General features: G+C 40.0%; 1 protein-coding gene and 1 non-coding gene across 3 annotated transcripts in view; both read right to left on the minus strand.

Annotated features, from left to right (window-relative positions):
• Window positions 1-20,396, minus strand: part of RHOBTB3 (Rho related BTB domain containing 3) — a 53,205-nt gene that overhangs the window by 7,709 nt on the left and 25,100 nt on the right. For both annotated transcript variants that reach the window (XM_045796453.2, XM_045796452.2), the window contains exons 7-11: window positions 15,732-15,844; window positions 12,667-12,787; window positions 8,018-8,191; window positions 5,607-5,773; window positions 620-716 (exon numbers count right to left, since the gene is read on the minus strand). In XM_045796453.2, coding sequence (XP_045652409.1) covers window positions 620-716; window positions 5,607-5,773; window positions 8,018-8,191; window positions 12,667-12,787; window positions 15,732-15,844 — 672 coding nt within the window. The remainder of the gene's footprint in view (window positions 1-619; window positions 717-5,606; window positions 5,774-8,017; window positions 8,192-12,666; window positions 12,788-15,731; window positions 15,845-20,396) is intronic.
• Window positions 4,090-4,242, minus strand: LOC123791595 (small nucleolar RNA SNORA62/SNORA6 family). The gene has a single exon (XR_006779458.1). It is a non-coding gene; the product is annotated as a small nucleolar RNA SNORA62/SNORA6 family (small nucleolar RNA).

Here is a 20,396-nt window from a genome sequence, read left to right on the forward strand (position 1 = left end):
CTCTGTTCTCATTTTCTTTCCTCTTATGCAGCGCTCAGAAGCTCACACTTTGATTGGTTTTCATCTTTACGCCCTACCTTAAAGATCACACTAGGTATCCTCTCCAGTAAGTTTTGCAACATTCTTTGACTAATAAAAATACTGTTTTTTCCCAAGTAATATAATGGATTCCTACACAGATATACTTAAATAGACACATATATCAGAACAATAGACCCACATATTATAAATAACAATAGTTAAAATTCCTTCACAAGAAAAAAATGCTTAAATCTGTACTATTTAAATTTTGCTTCTAACTTAGGTGGTTAAAACCAAGATATCATTTATTACAATCAAATGCCACCTGAGGCAACCTTATCTCTCTACTTCAGAAAAAAGGTGCATTTTAAAACGGATGGGAGCTATAAAACTGTAACACAGGTCAAGCTATTTTTATAACCAGGTGACTGTAAGTTAAAGTGTCCTCAATTACAGCACTGTGTAGTTAAGAGGAATGTATTACACTTTTTTTTTACTTTTTTTTTTTTTTTTAACAACGACTATTCCTACAAACTATGTCTTAAACCTAAGAACAAAGACTGAAGTTTTCTTTTCAAAACAGTAATTGGCTATCTACCTGAAAGATCCTGAAATTCAGGTTTTTGGCTGAAGATGAGGTAGTTAGTGGCGATGAAATGGAGTAGCCAGGTTGAAAGGCAGTCGGAGTGGTGAAACTGCAAGAAAAATGGAAAGTGAAACAATGTACATAATAACCATCAAGACGATGACTAGGTGGAGAGAATGGTCTGGGAGAAGTCGTGGAGAGCCCGACTCCATCCCGACTGCGTCCAGGTATGATGCAGCCTTCTGCCTACTCTGAGAGCAGAAAGGAAAAGGGAGAATTATTCACATGTAATAATAAAATTACATCAGCGAGGAAACCAAATCAAACGAGTAACAAGCCGCCGGTGCTGGAGCCGCACAATGGCTTATACGGCGGCACGCGGCATCGGTGGTTAGCAGAGACTCTTTGAGGTTCTTAAGGATTTCCTTTAAGCTTTTAATCTTAGGTCAGGGCCTTCACTAACTGCGCTTATATCTGTGTAGCAGAGATAAGATTATGGTTAGCAAAGGTACACACTTGTCCATATCTAAACAAGTTCACCTGAGGAGCAAACCGAAAAACATTTTGTGGAAAGAATGTCAACAACCTAAGGGTTTGGGTTTCAATGTGTACATATATTTCTATGAGAAGGCTATGTCTGAACAGTTGCTTCTAACTAGGATGTAGTTAAAAGGACGCTTTTAACTAGGATGTAGTAATCCTGCTCACTGAGCAGGACTTCTAGCACATTTCTCATTCTGAGTTTCAAACGCTAATGGGAGGGAAACTCAGAGCACCACGGCCATGACATCCTCACCCTGGTGCCGATCCAGTGATGCTCACTGATCCATCTAACCGCTCAGTTCAGACTACAGTAACCTGCCGGCAGGCCACTCTGATACAAGAGTATAGTTCTTTTTGTTATAATTGTGGTTAAAATACACATAACATTTTAACCTTTAAGGGTACCAGGGGCATTAAATACATTCAGATGATCATGCAACCATCATCACTATCTATTTCCAGAATGTTTTTATCATCCCAAACTGCAACTCTATATTCATTAAATCATAACTCCCTTTTTACCCCTACCTCTAGTCCCCGGTAACCACTATTCTATTTTTCTCTCTATGAATTTGACTATTCTCGGTACTTCATAGACACTGACTCATACAATAGGTATGCTTTCTCTGTCTGGTTTATTGTACTTAGTATAATGTCCTCAAGTTTCATCCGTGTTGCAGCACATATTACAGCGTCATTCCTTTTTAGGACTAAGATTCCACTGTATGTATAGACCACATTTTATTTATTCATTCATCTGTTGATGGACATTTACGTTGTTTGCACCTTGAAGCTAAATATAGCTCTTTAAAGGAAACTCAAAAATAGTAGAGAAGCAATAAAAAATGCTAAATCAAAGAAAGATTTATAATCTCAAATCTTAAGGAAGAAACTCAAGTATTGCTTTTTCAAAAAGTATAATGTGGGAATATTTTCACATGTAAATCCACAGGTTCCTCTGATTTTCAGTATACAAAATCAGAATTTTTGAATTGTAAGACACTTTATGGTTCATCGAATCCCACATCACATTTTACCAATTTTTATTCGCCTTAACTTTTAGCAGATAAATGTGAGTGACCGCAAAGAGATAGAACAAGAATGTGTAGCTATTTCAGCAGAAGCCTCCGGCACTATCAGATGATTAACCCAGAGAAGATAACCCAGAAATGAAGGCTCGGAACATCGCCCAAGGGCTGTGACTTTAAAGAGAGGGAAGATCATAGAAATGAATAGCTGGCTATGAAAACATGGCTAACATGCAGAATTTTATTTTTGGCTAAGATTTAAGATATTGTAATTGTAGGCTCTTGGTGAAGATAGAAAACAGTTCACTGTAAGAACTACCTTTTTTTGGAAGAATATGTGCTAACCTGAGAAAGCAGTTTTGTTTGTTTATTTATTTAATAATTAAGTTATTTATTTGAGAGAGAGAGAGAGAACATGCATGCGCGTGTGTGCACACCCAAGCATGAGTGGGAGGGGCCCAGGGAGATGGAGAGAGAGAATCTTAAGCAGACTCCCTGCTGAGCATGGAGCCCGACTGGGGGCTCAGTCTCACAACCCCAAGATCACAACCTGAGCAGAAACCAAGAATTACATGCTTGTCTGACTGTGCCACCCAGGCACTCCTGACAAAGCAGGTTTAAACTGAAATAACGGAATAAAAAAGAAAGGCTTTAAAAATCCCATTAACAAAATGTTATAGCATTTAATAGCTCTGTGAAGAATAATAATGGTGGGGAAAATACCCAGAAGCTCACAAAAAAAAGATCAGATACAAAACTGGTGGCCTGAAGCAGCCAAATATTAATGCACAGATTATAAGTAAGATATTGAGTTTTTGTAAGTAAGATACTGAGTTTGAAACTTTAATACGGTTAACAGAACTTCAGAGGAATCACCGAAGTTCGACCAGTTAGGGTATAAAAGGGAGCAGAGATAAGGAGATGTCTACCTGAGTTCAAAGGACTTAATCTGATTAAGGGAAAGAAGCTTCTCTTGCATGTTAAAAGTTCAACTTGATGGAAACAGACAAATTTGCAGGTAGAATCATGGTAAAGAACTGAGAAATGTTGGGGGAAGGGGAAGGAGGAAGCAGAAGTGAGAGAATGCCAAACTGCTCAACTATACCAAAGATATGAAGGATGCTTTCTTGATAAACAACGCAAAACTAGCAGAGATGATAATAGAGTATTTGGATATTTTGATTATTCAAAAAGCTACTCAAAGTCTAATTCTGCTAAAAGACAATTTCACCTCCCAGAAGTCAGAGAAACAATGAAGGAAAGGTTAACTAAATTTTGACCAACAGTATGAACTGGCTGGTGAACTAAAACCTCAAACTAGGAACTTACAAGAGAACTGGCAAAGAAAATGATCCTGTTATCTTGCATTTGTAATTGCCGAATTAGGGACCACCAGGAATAGAACAAAGGAAAACTGGTAAATGGAGACTTAATCTGAGAAAATAGAAAAGTCTTCAGAAACAAAAAGAAAAATTCAAAGAGGGCTGGTATCTTCAACTTTTAAAGTTAAAGAGAAATAAATAAGGATAATTACATAATCAGAAAGCATAGAGTCAGGAAAAACAGGTCAGTAACAACCACTGACGCCACCATCATAAATGACACCGGTGAGGAAACGTGCGCAAGTGCACGCGTGTGACCTAAAACATCAGTGCAACTGGACAGGAAGTTCTCGGATGCAGGAACTAAAAGGATACGACGAGATAAGGAAGAGAAGATTATGATCATTTTTTTAAAGAATGACAGACTTGGTTGAATTGTATGAAAATGATATATCAAAAATGAAGAGAGATTGTGAAAAATACCAGAAAGAATGAAAAATAAATTTTAAACTAAATCTAGAGGTTAGCTATTTATCCCAAGCTCAATGTAAATACCTTACAAGGAGAGATCAAGGTTTTGTTTTGTTTTACTTGTAGCAAGAATTACTACCACAATGCACTCACTGGGCCAGAGACCTTTGTGGTGTTAGCAAAGGACTTAGCGCTCCTGTGCACACTGCCTACACTCGTGAGCTCAGTGGCCAGTCAGCGGCCTCAGCCCCAAGCTCCAACACTGTGCAGAAGGCTACTCAGTTTTTTAAATTTGTATTTATGCTTTAAATTAAATATATAAGGTCTTAAGACTTGATTATGAAAGAAATGAACTCCAAAATAGTTAAGGAGACAGAGAAGACCTAGATGCTTAAAATGAATTCCCTTCTATGCCCAGAAATACACGTTATTGCTTTATGAATTCAACTCAACATGGAGGCAAGCTTTTAGCAGTTTGTCCTTTGCCCTGTTATGTGGCTCCATTTTAGCAACTTGAAGACAAAGTTGTCCTATTTTTCTAACTTTGGATATCAAATTGATAGGGATAGCCAAATGTTGTATGCCAGATAACATTTTACAAAGTCCTGATAGTCACCAATGATGGACCAAATATATTCCTATAAAAAGATCTAGAAGGTTCAGCTTACAGCAAGTTCAATATACACCATTATATTCCACCATGGCCGCAAGCCCTAAAACTGTCATAGAGCAGAGGACAGGACAGTAGAATAACCATCGGAAGAATGCCGGGTCTGGATAAACTTCCTGCTCCCCCTTTAGTGGGAATGAGGAAATAACAGATTTTTGACTGGCACATCTGCAGGTGCCAGAAGATTTCAAGACCGCAAATCTAGTTGACTTATAGACCGACCTAGACCTTTGTCCGATTCAGATTCTAGGGTCTTTGTGACTGCAGTTATTCACAATTAGCTTAACCATGCAAGACCTGTTTCCGAGAACGTGTGGCAATGCAATTCTCAAAAACAAAAAGGCCCTAAGCTTAGAAGAAGACAAAAAGTATGGTGTACTGTAGTGATTCTCAACTCAAACGTTTTTACTGAATGTACATGAGACGAATCGATAAATGGCATTTGGAAAGTATTAATGAAGTACACCAATACCTCCTACAGACAACCAGGAACTTCAAAACATGGCCGTGAAGTAAAAACAGGAATGAATGAACAAATAAATGAGGTTAGCCTAACCATCTCTGTCAGTATGCATGGACCAACTCTGTCATTTTTCTTTTGCGAACCTAAGATGTGACTGCTCTGGGGAAATTCAACCTTAGTTCTCTTTCCTACAATGCCAATATGGCGCAATAAAGCACCATACTCTGATGACTCCAATTCAGGCCGCCATTCAGGTGAAAACCTTCCTGTCAGCAAATTCTACCTCCTTGGAAAAAACTGCTCAAATATCCGATGCTTCAAAATGATCTGGCCACAGAATTAGTTGTGAGGGCACTTCACCCTCATTTGGCCAAAATTCCAAACCGAGACAAGCACTACTGTATCTCTCAACAAACAGAAATTTTTTTAAAGTAGTAGAATTTTTAGAAGAATTTTCTTTTTTTTTTCACTCCAACAACCTAAGGTAGGTAGGGGCAAGTACCTTGGCCTTCTTGAGCAGGTCCACTATATCCAGGTTCATGGAGGCCAGCTCCCTGCTGGGCATGCTCTGCAGCTGCGTGATGATGAACAGCTCGCAGATGTGCTGCAGTCTGGACACCTGATACATCTCCGCGCAGATCAGGAGACACATAGCCTGAAAAATCCCAGCTGACGCGGGAAGGGAAGTAAGAAAAAATGGACAATGAGGCTGTTTCTGTTATGACCTAAAGCAAAACCACAACAGAAAGCAAACCAACGACAATAGAACAGGGCTGACTAGATCATCCAGCGTAGGACAGAATGCAGAGAAAAAGCCTGGAAGCAATGAGTCTGCAGTCTACACTAGTGAGCCATTTTCTTTCTTTACTTATTTTGAAAGATTTTATTTTTAAGGAATCTCTACACCCAACACATGGCACAAACTCACAATCCTGAGATCCAGAGTTGCACACTCCACCGGCGGAGCCCCTACAAATAGGCGCCCCTATTATGCCCTTTTAAAAAGAATTAATTTAGGCCTTAGTACTCCGAAGTGAATCTTTTCCTTGTTGTTTTTTTAATTCTTCAGAGAAGGCGATTCTACAATTGCCCTTAAATAATCAATTCTAAGGCTGTTATGTAATTCTTTACGCTAGCTAAACTAAATCCTTGCAATTTTGCTTCTCTTTAGTCACCAGGTGTGTTTGTTGTTTTTATTGTGGTAAAACAAACATACGATTTATCACTGACCACTTTAAAGTGTATGGTTCGGTGGCATTAAGGTACATTCACACTTCGGTGCAACCATCACCATCATCCATCTCCAGAACTTTTTTCTTCTTCCCAAACTGAAACTCTCTATCCCTTAAGCCATAACTCCTCATTTCCACCTTCCTTAACCCCTGGCAATCGCTAAGGTTGTTTGTTTTTAAACTTCCCTAGAAGTGATTTTTCAGGTTATTCTCTTTCTAAGCCCATCTGAAATTCCTTGCATTGTTTTGTAGCTAGGAACCAAGAACCCTATGTATGATCGATACTTAACATAATGAATAGACCACCTTTTTTTCTGTGATTTCCCAATGCAAACATTCTAGTACTGATCTACTTTGATTATTCACTTTGACTCATTTTTCTCCCCACACCTTTTATCAACTTTTAAAGGGCTTTGTCCTATAGTTATTAGTGCTTCTCTGAGCACTTTTTCTAATCAGCAAGAGAAGATCTAAAATCTGAAGCTTCAATGACAATAGTGGGAAGATGACTAAGAAACTAAATTTTCTTATTATTTTAAATCTGGGTCAAAATTTTTATTTAACAAATTCTCCAGTATCATTTTTCTTAAGCAAATATAATAAGCCAGTCTTTAACACTGACAGTAGCAACTCTAAGTGGCTCCAAAGTACTCTACAGCTGGCTGCAAGACCAGAATCAATTCAGTTAAAAAAGGAATTTTCTTTTTTTTTTTTTGAACTTCTAAAACCTTTCACTAGAGGGCTCACGACTTGTTTAAAACTTAAGAGATTTTAATAACAAAGGTTGAAAATCTTCCTAATCTAAAAGTAAAAGCAATAAATCTGAAGAGAGGGATGGTCTGAAATGTGTGTTTTCTTTTTATATTTGCTAGAGTACCTGGCCAGGTCTTGTAATCAAGGTCTCAGGCTCCTGATCAAGTAAACCACCAAGGATTTATTCTAGCTGTGTTTGTGGTAGTTGTGTTTGTGGTGGGAGCCATCTAGTGGCCAGAGGTTGAAGATGAATTAAAGGGGCTTCCGTGCCGGCGTCCCAAGGCTCTAGGACTGTAGAAAGGATTTTGCAATTTCTCCAAGGAGGCCCCAGCTAGAAAAAAACCTGCAAGATCTGTTCCAACCTATCGCTGCCAAAGATGATTAGTTTTTAGTCAGATAGTTCTAAGTCCGTGAATAGGGAAATAAATCCTACAGTCTGCTGGGGATCCTAAACATGTCAGGAAAAGTTTTTGGAGAAGTTAGTTTAAGGAGAGTATGACTTTAGGAGTAGTCAGAAGAAGCCTTTAAAAAACCCCACATTCCTGAACCACAGAGATGACCAAAGGGTCTCAGAATATTCAAAGTCCTTAAAAGTGCCTCAATCACAAGTTAGAGCCATAAAAGCAGCTGCCCAAACCTCTTCTCTTTATGGAAGGGATGTCCCAATCTGTAGAATTAGTGACTGGGTACCACAAAACACCTCCATTTCTAGGGTATCCACATAATCAACACACTGTTGGGGTTGGCTGGGACATGGGAACTGACTGAAAATTCATTGTTGTCCCACTACCACCTCACCTGACTACCACATTCCATGATGTCAACTCTGATCAATCTTAAGCAAAAACAAATTTCACAGAAATTTATCAAAATGAGTGACAAGGAAATAAAAAATCATGAGCTATTACCTAATATTTAGACTGCTCACCTGGGCAACAGGAATCTGTGTATAGGTATTCTAAGAATGACAAGAAAGTCTCTTTGGAAACACCATAAACTGGAATCAGAACACTCTTTGCTTCCATGTAATTCCCATTAAACATGGCTGCCATCACTTCACAACGGGCCACCAGGATGGCCCTGTGAGCTGGCACCGTTGTACCTGCAAGGTTCAAAAGCGAAATAAAGCTAAGTTACATAAACTTGCAGAGTTGTTATTCTAGCAATCTCCCTTTCAGTTAGAGTGGTACTGTGTTAGGCACAAATAGCTGATGTCAGAAAGCAAGTTTGGGGAGATAACCAGCATTAATCAGAAACTTTTTAATTTTTAATTGAAAAATAGTTCAAAAGTTGATTCTGAAACCGACAATTTATAAAACAGGCAATTATTTGTTACTCAGCTTATATTTTCTGCAGATAGAAACTCTGAAATGAAATATTTTGCTGTGTATCCTTTTAATTGGCTTGGAATACCATCACCCATTCTTCCCCATGTGCCTCCCAAGAAAACACTGCCATTATCCTTCTTGGACACACTCAAAAGAATAGGTCTTGGCCATGCTTCTGCTAATGAGAAAGAAGAAACTCTAGAAAGTGAACTATCCCTTGGCCTAAGCAATCCATGTTACAGCAAGTACGGCAAGGGACTCTTCTTGGAGCCAAGGGGAGCATTTCATAAGTTATGGAAAATTTGGAAGGGGATGACCTAGTCCCCGGATGTCTCTCCAGTGTACTACGTCCTCAGGGAACAGTGCTGCTTCTGGCAGAGCCAGAGCTACTTTGAATTTTATTTTATTTTTTTTAAAGATTTTATTTATTTATTTAACAGAGATAGAGACAGCCAGCGAGAGAGGGAACACAAGCAGGGGGAGTGGGAGAGGAAGAAGCAGAGGAAGAAGCAGAGGAGCCTGATGTGGGGCTCGATCCCATAACACCGGGATCACGCCCTGAGCCGAAGGCAGACGCCTAACCGCTATGCCACCCAGGCGCCCCTACTTTGAATTTTAAAGCTCCTCAGCCCATACCCTTCTCGGAAGCTCATTAAACTGAACTCTCTAGTGAAAGCCTGCTAAGCTCTCCAGCTACTGGGCTGTCCCACCAAGGCAGCACCAGCTGGCACATGGTGGGGAAGCCAGTGCCTACCACTCCCAGCACCTCAGGAAACCACGAATCCACACGTAGCCTTCAGTTCAGTCTAGATCAGTTTGACATCTTGTTAGTGAGCAGCCACGATGTGCTAATCACTATGTTACGCACTAAAGATACAAAGATGAAAAAGACGAAACTCCCCTGCTTGGGAGCAATTAAGCTTTTAATTTGGTGGAAGACACCACAGCCAATGAGAATGACAAAGTCTTCCAAAAAGTAACTCTATGAGCCAAACCACTCGGCTCTGCTCAATAGTCTTCACCTATATACCCCTAAAATTGCAGACCTCTCAGGAGCACATATTCTATGCTATGTAAAATATCCTAAAATATTTTACAATGAGGAACACCTGGGTGGCACAGTCAATTAAGCGTCTGACTCGGTTTCAGCTCAGGTCGTGATCTCAGGCTCATGAGATTGAGTCCTCCACCGGGCTCTGCGCTCAGCATGGAGTCTGCTTAAAAGACTCTCTCTCTGTTCCCCTCTCCCTCTCTCTCAAATAAATCAATAAATCTTTAAAAAAAATTTAAAAAATATTTACAATGATTGGATTCTTCAGCTTCTCTAAATCCAAGCAAAACGTCTTCTGATTCAGAAAAGAAGAGTTCCACCTAAGCCCAGTGACAATAATTTGTCAATAATCCCCTAGGATTCACACACAATGCCCAACATTACCAGTTCTGAGCTCAACGCTTAGAGCTATGCTTGGCACAAATGCACCTCCCAGAGGAGCAGGGAGAAGAGGCTACATACAGTGAACATTGCTACTGAGTCATCAGACACCTGCTAACAGGCATCATCCCCTCTCAGCTCTTTCCCCTCCCTGCCCTTGTGCCATTAGGCCTCCTGCTCTCAATGGAACAATGTCCACTGATGGAGATGACCAGTCTCCATGATTAAACACGCTGCTTATCTTTGTACACAACAATTCACAAAGAATCCAAACAGGTAATGCAATTGGGCTTATAATTCTAAGGTTTTTTAAAATCTGAAGTAGGACTATTAAAAAAAAGGAAAGGAAAAGCAGAAGCATGGCTTAAACAAACTAGACAGCCTCTTATTTGGGTTAAGCAGAGGGATTTCATATTGAACCAAATACCAAATGGACAGTAGATGGGGAAGGAATTTGATAAGTAACCTTGGAACTTTAATGAGAAATTTCCCATTGATAATATAGTTACAACAGTTACAAGACCAGCAGGAAAACACCCAGTACTTTAAAGCACTGTCAAACCCATTTCAAGCTTTGGATTTGGCTTGGAAAACCATTATACCTTCTGCTCAGAAAATCGTCACTTCGTTTCTCACCTTTTCCAACTACTGTTTGGTATTATAAACTGTTCCATTGTGAAACCATAATGCAATATAGTCACATTTTTCAACATAGTATAAAAACTGTATAAATATATAAACACTGTATAAAATATGCCAAATGAACACAATCCAGTGTTCTTATACCAACCAGCAATAAGATAAACCTGAAGAATGAAAGGGGGGGCATCAATTTTCTAGTTAAAAGATAAACATGTTATTTGAAAATGTCAAGGCCTAAGTATCTTTCCTTTGTAGAATTCAACTGTTGTTACAGTTTTAGAAACTTTGTTTTTAAAGGAAAATGCTTAAGAGTGAAATAAAATTTGAAAGCCCAAGTTTCCTAATAACCTTAACATAAATTATCAAAGATTTTTGTTTATACTATACACTAAAATAAAATCCTACGTTTCTCATACCTTCTTCCCATTACTTTCCAAGTTTCATAAATAAAATTTTTAGAATATTTTTTGTTTTATTCTGAAAATAGGAAACTTGCTCAGTTCAAGAGAGATTTAGAATATGTACCATGGGAGCTTTCATATACCGTTACATGCACCATCCCGATCCTCATGACCACTCTACCAGGTAGAGATCAGTGTCCCCACGTTACAGGCAAGGAAACGAAGGATCAGAGAGGTAAAGTAGCACAGGCACACCAGTCCGGTAAATACGCACTCACACAAGATCCCAGCCAGGTCTCTCTAGTCCTGGTCACTACCGGTGAACCTGCCTCCAGAGGAGACAGCACTGCTCCCTTCTGCACACTAGAGCTCTCTTACCAAACTCCAGAACCATCCTCCCACAGATGGCAGAGAAGCTGCTGCTAGACCCCGCTTCCACCCGTGCCTGCTGTCTCAGCTCCCGGCCTTGGGGGGCCGTGGTTCTGAGCTGACGACGCTACAAAGAGCAGCTGAGCATTAGCAAGGCCCCCAACTAGCCTGCCCACACCCAGCCTCTGCCTAGGTGGGGGGCCAGGCGGGGGCCCGCAAAAGAGTTGGCAGGTGGAATTGTGAGAGAAAAGCAAGAGATTATAAGGAGAAATAATTCTCCACATCACTGTTTCTTTCTTTCCTCTTAACGTGTATTTTCGTATGTGGCATATTCCTTTTAAGAAGCTTTTCAGCAGGTTACACTATGATGACGTGGGGTGTGAAGGCACCCTATGCAAATTATAAGCAAATACAGTCTCTTGTTAGCTTTTTTCCCCCAAATCATTTTTTATGTATTTCAGGGTCACCCTTATTGTCCCATTCTCGTGTCTCATGCTCACATTTCAAACAGTGCTGACTGGAGCTTATCAGAAGGCACTTGGGAAGTTTCCAATTCACTGTCTTGGCAAGTGGCCCAAGTTAAAATGAATCTTCCTGAGGAAAAATTTTAAAAAGCAAATGACTGCTAGCTGCCATACACTTCTCTCATAAAATTATAATTCTATCTTACTTCTAGTAATAGCCTACTGGAAGTTCTACTTAATACATTTGGAAACAACTCCTAGCCTTCTTGCATAGTTGCAGGTACCTGACAATTCACTTCCAACATTATGCTTTCAATCCACTGAAGTGGCAAAATTATCCAAGCGAATAATCAATAATGGGCATTAAAACAGCTTACCATTATTAAAATTAGGTAGCATTACTTTCCTACAGAGATAAAAAGCAGCTCTCAGTTGCTGTGGTGATAATTCTCAGAGTGCTGTGAGGAATAAATGTAGTAATACCTACCCAGGCCTAATGTAAGCCAGGCATGACCCTCAACGCATGCTTAGTTTCTTTGCTCAAACAGAAAGGAAGAGAACTGAGTAAGTTACAGGTAATATAATGTTAAGGGGGCTGGTTTCAGATGATTCAACAACTAGTATCTTAAAGAAATACAGGGACAAAAATATTCAATGACGTGATATTATAGATCAGTCCATTCCATGCTGGTCCCTAAAAACTAATGAAGCATATGGTAAGGGGGAAAAAAACTAGGAAAATATAAATTTCTTTTCTTGTCTTAACAAAATACTTCATTTCCCTAGACTTTGCTGAAATTCAGCCAGCATTAATCTATATCCTGCATTAGAGATTAGTCATCTCTTCACCCAAAATATTCAAAGCTGAAATAGAAAGTTAGGTAAGAAAATAAGGAGAAAAAACAAAAAGAGTTTTGAACTTTGTAAAAATTGAACCTTACCTTGTATTTCGAAGACAACATCAGCAAGCATTGGTTTATTAAGGAAAAACTTGAGGGAAGTGTTATAAAACCACAGAGGTTTTCTGGCTTGATAAGTTTTGCAATTCCTTAGACAATTAATCTATAAGGGAAAACAAAAATACAGGAGGAAATGTACGATATGCTCTGGTAATAAATTTATAGGTTGGTTAGAGAATTTGCAAAGCTGTACTAATCATCTGAAGAAATGATGACTTCCTCCTCCAGGGCACCTGTGCTCATGGCTGCCACGGGAACTTGCCCTCAAGAAGGACACGCGCTACACGAGAGGGAGCAGCGCGGCTCTGTGTAACGTTCTCAGCAGTGCGTGAACTGTCTAAGGGAAAACACAGCTCTCTGGCTGAGAAACGCCAAGTCCTGAATCCAAGCACGTCCGCGTTAGCTGGGAAACAGACAACGGTCAACCTTCTATGAATGCCTGGTAAAATATGTTCACATATACAACCTGTTCGCTTGTTCACTAGCTTAAAAAGTACACACGCAAAAACTTAATTTGTCATTTTAAAAAACACGTATTTTCTCCCATCGGATCATGTCCTACTACTTACTAGATCAACACTAAAATACCTGAGAGTGATGAACTGATTCATCTCCGTCTTAATGCACAGTCTTATAGTCCTACCCACAGCTGGGACTCCTGGAATCTATCAAAGGTCGCCTGGATCTCCACTCCGCAGTTCCAGAGAACCTCTTCCATGACTACACCTATCTGCTCACACACCTGCTCGCTCTAGGTGGCGGCCTCCCTGTAATAGTACCTCTGTCTGTCGGACTCAGGGGTCTCCAGCCCCCAACTACACCCCACTTGGGCTTTGGTGCTTTGTTTATCCTTCCTGTAATCTTTCAGACATTCCTTATTCCAACACATTCAAGAGCCAGCCCTCATCCCTCCCCTTCCCTCCATTTCCCTAGCTGAATCTCAGGACCTCTGCCTGGGTCAGAACTCTGACCTCTGCGCGGCTATCCAGGGAATATGGAAAGCTTCATTCCTAAGAAATAATCAGGCCTACAACTGCAGCAGTAGGAGTAAATGGCTCCTACTCTCCACTCTGGATTAATCCACTATGGCGGGAAATTTAAATCTTTGGTAAGAGGAAAACAAAATATTATCCGTCCTCACAAGGAGGGAGAAAACACACCCCAGACTGATTTCCATGAGCAAGGCGGAGAAGCAAAACAGGATCGTCCAAATCCTGCTCCTATAAGCACGTTCTCGGATCTTAATACACATGGAAGGAACTGGTGGAGAGGGTTCAGGTGAGTGCCACACACAGAGCAGAGCAAGTCAAAAAGCCTCACAGAATCTGAGAACCAGCAAGGGCTTCTGAAATCATCATTTATTCCTCATTTTACAGAAAGTCCTGAAGAGACTTGCTCAAAGCCAGGAATAACTCATGGCCAACTCACAACTTAATGTACATTTCCTGATTCCTAACTCAGGGTTATAGCTCTGTGTTGTACTCAGTGAATGAGAGAGACCTCTACCCTAGGAAAGCACAGGAAGAAAGCACAGAATTCATCTTTCCTCCTGTACAAAGGACGGAATTTAGTTCAGTATCACGGTATTGTATAGCCCCCAGCTTCTTCCCCAATAAGAATTCTTTTTTTTTTCCTCAGTACTTGAAGGAATGACTGTTTAAAATCACAATCAAGGAAAGGCTCAGGTTTACAATAAGAGGCAACACTTCTGTCCTCACCATTCACGTAAAGGTTATGAATTTGTATATCATCAGTACTATATAGATGTACATTATGTATGAATAGATAGGTAGGTAGATAGATCATGAATCTGGGTCAACAGATTTCTTTGTCACCTATGCCTTGAATTTGAAGGCAAAAAAGATAGGAAGATAGTAGTTTGGACAGACACTGATACACACAGTGTACATTTTCCCTGCTCTATAAACAAGTATTTCCAGAGAAATTTGGAAAAACAGCATGCAGGGTTTAGGTGCACATTCCTACAAAAGCATTATTTAGTTGAATTAGATTGCAAGAGAGCTACCACTCTGCCATCCCCCTGTGAAACGGACAGTTCTGTATACTTGCTTCCATGTGTGACAAGCTAGAAAAGGCCTGCCCCTTAATTCCATGTTACTTTGTTTACACTTTTTTTCTCAAGTCAGGAATCTTCATTAAAAGCTAGTACAGTTTTAAAATATTAACTTATAAAATATTAACTTAAAATGTCATTAACTTAGGTTGTAGAATTGACAAAGTCATCAGCATAAAAAAACTAAAAGAATGATAATTTCTCTTATATTTAACGTAAGTCTATAGTCGGCTAGGCATTGCATATAGCTTACCTTTTGATCTACTGAAGCCAATTTGTTTAGCACAGAATCTGAAATAAGAATACACTGGCTCAACTGTATAATGTAGTTGTCTCTAACATTAACAAATTTATTTTTAAAGCCCTTACAGACTGTGTAGTCTAAGGGCCTAGAGTTTTAACATGCACACATTTAGAACTGTATACAAAGTCTGTATTTTATAAACTTTGACCTTGTTTATAATTTTAAACCTATGCAAGATAAGATCTTATATCTTGTATCTTACAAATCCTTAACTGTCTACCTGATCAAATAGATTTCTCAGAACTCTTGAAAAAGGCCCACAGAGAAACCACCTTGCTCCTGAAAACTACTTGGACTTAAACTCGGAGAAGTGAGAGAGCATCCCCATTAACAAGCTCAAATGGAACTGGACAGATTCGGCAGCCCTTCATTCTTGACATAGACTGCATATTCCTGGAGCTCCAGGGGAATGTTTCAGAGGATGGAATTCACAAATCAACATTTTAAAGACATGACTCACACATATTTTAATTCTTACATGAATTCAAATCTGAGATGGTGAGAAATACATGTTTGTGTTTAAAATATTCAAATGGCAAAAATAGACTCAAGAAAAACATTTCTATACTGTTGACTCTTCTCACGACTCAATATTATTCATTCATCATCATATATTTGTTAAAATTCAAAGAACATCAAGGTAAACTGATTTTCAATAAAGGAATTTACCTTTCCTGGTGTTTTTAAAATGCATTTAACTTTCTCAATTACACTTGAAACATCCCCAGAATCTTTCACTTTCTTCCTGATGTCTTCTTCCAATTCTTCCCACTGAAAAGCACCTGTAAACAAATTAATATATGTTGGATTTTTATGTTTAAACAGGAAGTACAAAAGTAAATCTCTCATTAGATACCACTGTTCCTTCTTTTAGTATTTTTTGTCTTTACCAAATATATATCCTCGTAATTACACGAAAACATTTTAGACATTTTTAAAAAATCAGCTTCCCTTCCCCTAATGTATTTCTCAAAACCTAAAGTTTGCCTCCTTGGACAGCTGCTACCTCTTTATAATAGATGGTCACCTAAAAATGACAGCAACGGCCAGAATATTAGTTGTCATCACAAGCAGTCCTTCCGACACTCAAATTATTTACTTATCCAGGGTACGAAGGCAGATGTAGTTTTTTCATATTGAATTAAATCGTACTAATCATGGAAGGCAGTGACTACCATCAGAAGAATAAGCAGTAGGAACAGAATGCATTCAGAAGATCTCGCGCATTGTCAGGGTCAGATAAGGATGTTCAATAGCCATGTCCGTGGAACCAACCTGAAGAAGGGAGGTGGGTAACATCCTGAGGAGCTATATGACCATGGCACTGGAGCAAAATCACCGCACCTGGTACCCCAACCCACTTCCAAGCTATCTCTTCCTAGGCTCATGTCACGTCTGTCTACACTGTCAGCCCCTTTCCTCTGTGTCTGACAAAACTGTGGGATGATCTGCAAAAGTTCTCCTTTCTCCGAGCACTTGTCTCACTTGGCTTAGAGCAGCCTCCTATACAGCCTGCCTGCTCCTCAGTGGCCTTCTCCTCATTGAATCGATCTCCACACTTAATGCTGGTAAGTTTCCAAAAGTACGATTCTGATGATGATATTTGAAGAGATGACCCCTATCTATCCCATGGCTTACAGAAAGTCCTCTAACTCCTAAAAATAAAATTAACCAAGGTGTAGTGTGGTTGGGCATAACTGGGAGACCGAGGCCCTAGTTCTACCTCTGCCATCAATTACTGGTGTGACTTTAAGCAAGTCCTCTCACCGCCGCATAACTCAAAATCCTTTTTGATCTCTCAATCTGTTTCTTCTGATGCTCCCCTTTCTGTATCCAGAACTTTGCCAGATGCCCTCATGGACATCAGGGATGGGGAGAGCACATAATAAACATTTACTGAACCAATGGGAGCAGGCAATTGTAGCCGGCCTGAGCCAACCAGATCCAAAGCTACTCTGAAGAGTCAAGTGATAGTCCAGTGGCTCTCAGGCATCATTCCAGCGGAACCCTGTAGCAGTTGGCACTCTAGAGTATCTTTAAACTTCTCTTCACCTAACCCTCATGATTACTATACTGCACCCTGAGGTGAGAGGGAACGGGCAGGAGAGCCGTGATCTGGTCCATTTGCTACCTCTGTGGTGTAAATACTCGCACCATGGCCACATTCAAGCCACCGACATGACATCACAGAGCACAGAGTTGAGAAGAGATAAACACAATTGGCTCTCACAAGCTGGTGCGAGCCAGCTCCAGCACACCACTGTTTCTTCCTACCTTTCATGCTCTTTTTCTGACTTCACTGTCAGCTCCCCTTCCTTCTCAAATTCCTGAAGGTTTTCAGCCTAGAAATATCCAGGTTTCTTGTTTTCACTTTTCTGAACTAAGGATTTTTAACTTTAAAGTCACATATTCTTTTCACAATCTAATAAATTCTTTGCATTGTCTCCCTAGAAAATTTCCCAAACACACATAGACATTACAGTCTACATTAAAATGTCAGAAGTAAAAGAACCCCTGAGAAGCCAACAGAACCCAGATCAAAAGAATTTATGCCAGTGATTCTCAACCATAGCTGTGCTTTACATTTACCTGGACATCTTTCATAAAATACCATCAGGGAGGTATCATTCCCAGACCAATTAAATTAGAATTTCTGGGGCTGGAGCACAGACAGCATTTTAAAAGCCTCCCAGGTGATTTTAAGGTGCACTGGGTGCTGATTATCACTGCTCTTCCTTCAGACATTTCACCCATGATCAAAACCCAGGGTCAGTGGTACGCAGCAAACAGCAGGTATTTTTTGATTGTCTATACTCACATATGCTAAAGGAGAACAGATATTAGCTCTCAAAAAGAAATTGTATTAACTAACGAATATCTACACAATATCTCCAGTCAGATATTATCTGAGAGGGGTGCTCGGGTGGCACAGCGGTTAAGCGTCTGCCTTCGGCTCAGGGCGTGATCCCGGCGTTGTGGGATCGAGCCCCACATCAGGCTCCTCCGCTATGAGCCTGCTTCTTCCTCTCCCACTCCCCCTGCTTGTGTTCCCTCTCTCGCTGGCTGTCTCTATCTCTGCCAAATAAATAAATAAAATCTTAAAAAAAAAAAAAAAGAATATTATCTGAGAGAAAGCAAGAATTAAGTTGAAATACATAGGACTGAACAGCAGGTAAATCCCTACAGGCCACTCATTTGTCTGAGAATAGACACAGAAGGACTCAGTAACTAAATTAAGACTAGTTCATAGGGGACTCTAAGAATTGGGCTGTTCTTATAATTAGAAATGCTAACCAAGTCATCTTTGACATGTTTTGGTCCAAATAAAGTAATAATCCTTATACTGGGATTTTCTTTAGCTTTTTTAAAATTGTGATATAAACATTTAACAAGTGGAACGCCTGGGTGGCTCAGTCGGCTAAGTGTCCAACTCTTGATTTCAGCACAGGTCATGATCTCGGGGACCTGGGATCAAGCCCCAATCTGGCTCCACACTCAGCAAGGAGTCTGCTTGAGGATTCTTTCTCCCTCTCCCTCCACCCGTCCTCCCACTTGTTCTCTCTCTCTCCCCCTCTAACATAAATAAATGTATCTTAAAAAAAAAAAGAATATCTAACGTGATCTTTTTGGCAGAATTTTAGGTGTCCATTATGGTGTTGTTAGCAATAGCCATGATATTGCATGATATAGCAGATCTCTAGAACTTACTCATCGTGCATAACTGACTGAGATTTTCTGTTTAGTTCTCAGAGCACTGATTGAACTGACTGAGGTTCTGGGGAGCACGGTACACTCATGCATACAAGCTGTGCTTTTAGGCAGGGCAGAAAAGAGCATACCGCAGAATAATTCCAAAAGCCGGAAGATACCAGGCAAGCTGAGGACGAAAGCTCCCTTCCACATGTTCATGTGCTCTGGCGGCATTTCAAGCAGCCATGTGAAATTCTAAGGGCCATCCGTGGTGTGAAGAGCTCAAAGGAAAATTCTTGAGGCTCTTACATACATTTCAATTCCTAACCATCTGAAATTGTGTGCATCAGGAATGTGCAAGCATAAAGACTATCACGTATTGTGAGAATGTCACAACTGTAGGCCAATAAAGGATGACTCGATGAAGACCCAGAAACTGCTGACCCCACTCCTTCTCTTTGGCTAACAGTCTTCCAATTCCTATACAGTATACAGTGTTAGCTGTTACCCAACAGAAAACTAACATACACGAAACACCTACTTTTACTGGGTCTATTTATTTAGGAATTTGCATAGGAGAAAACACTGAAGCCTTAACGTTAACCAGACCATTCAACAGACCCTTTCTAAATACAGGACAAATGTCCATGGTGACACAATATACACAAAATTTCAAATTCCTAACGATTAAAAAGAAGAATGTTATTTAGAGGAAATTAAGACATTCTTTATAATTTGTTTTTGTTTTTGTTTTTTTTAAGCAGGAGATAGACTGAAGATGGTTTTTCAGTCCATGTTTGCTCAGGACGAATATTCCTGAGCCTGCTGCGTCCTGGAGTTCTACCTCTGCCTTACCGACCTAATAGACTCGAGTACAAACAGCTCCTGCCTGCACTGCCCCCGGAAGCTGATTTGTGGGTAGGCCACGGCTGCTGTGAGGAAACCACTACATAACTGGGTCTTCAAACTTGTGCTCGGTTCAAAAGTTTTAAAATGCTCAACAACAGCAGCAAGAAAAGCAAGGAAAACAAAGATTCCCATAAGCCTGTCCTCTTTACTGACGTCTCTAAAAATATGTGTGTGTGTGTGTGTGTGTGTGTGTGTGTGTGTATTTAAAACTTCATTAAAAATATTTTTTTAAAGATTTTATTTATTGAGAGAGAGCATGAGCTGGGGTGAGAGGCAGAGAAAGAGGAAGAAGCAGACTTCCCACTGAGCAAGGAGCCTGATGTGGGGCTCAATCCCGGGAACCCAAGACCATGACCTGAGTCAAAGGCAGATGCTTAACCAACTAAGCCCAGGCTTACCAGGTGCCCCGATAAAAAAATATTTCCTAAATAAATGGTAACCTATGCACGAGATAAAACAAAACATCAATAAGTGTTTCAACATTTGAGAGTAAGAGTTGATTTTTTTCTTAACAAATTTTCTCCATTTTTCACAATTGTCTTTACTGTACAAGTACAGCTTTAATATCTTTTTAAATATAATTTAAACACAATGTAACTCTTGTTTGAGTCTGAGGTTATACTCTATAAATACAGAATAAGTAATAGGTTCCTGCTAAAGCATTTCTTTTCCGTTCTCCTCAAAGCATCGGGGTCTCCCTGCAGCCCCAGGTCGATGGCCTGTGGCCGGGCTCTT

Source organism: Ursus americanus, chromosome 5 (assembly GCF_024610735.1).
Source record: "Ursus americanus isolate L20-20 chromosome 5, mUrsAme1.1.p, whole genome shotgun sequence".
Classification (NCBI taxonomy): domain Eukaryota; kingdom Metazoa; phylum Chordata; class Mammalia; order Carnivora; family Ursidae; genus Ursus; species Ursus americanus.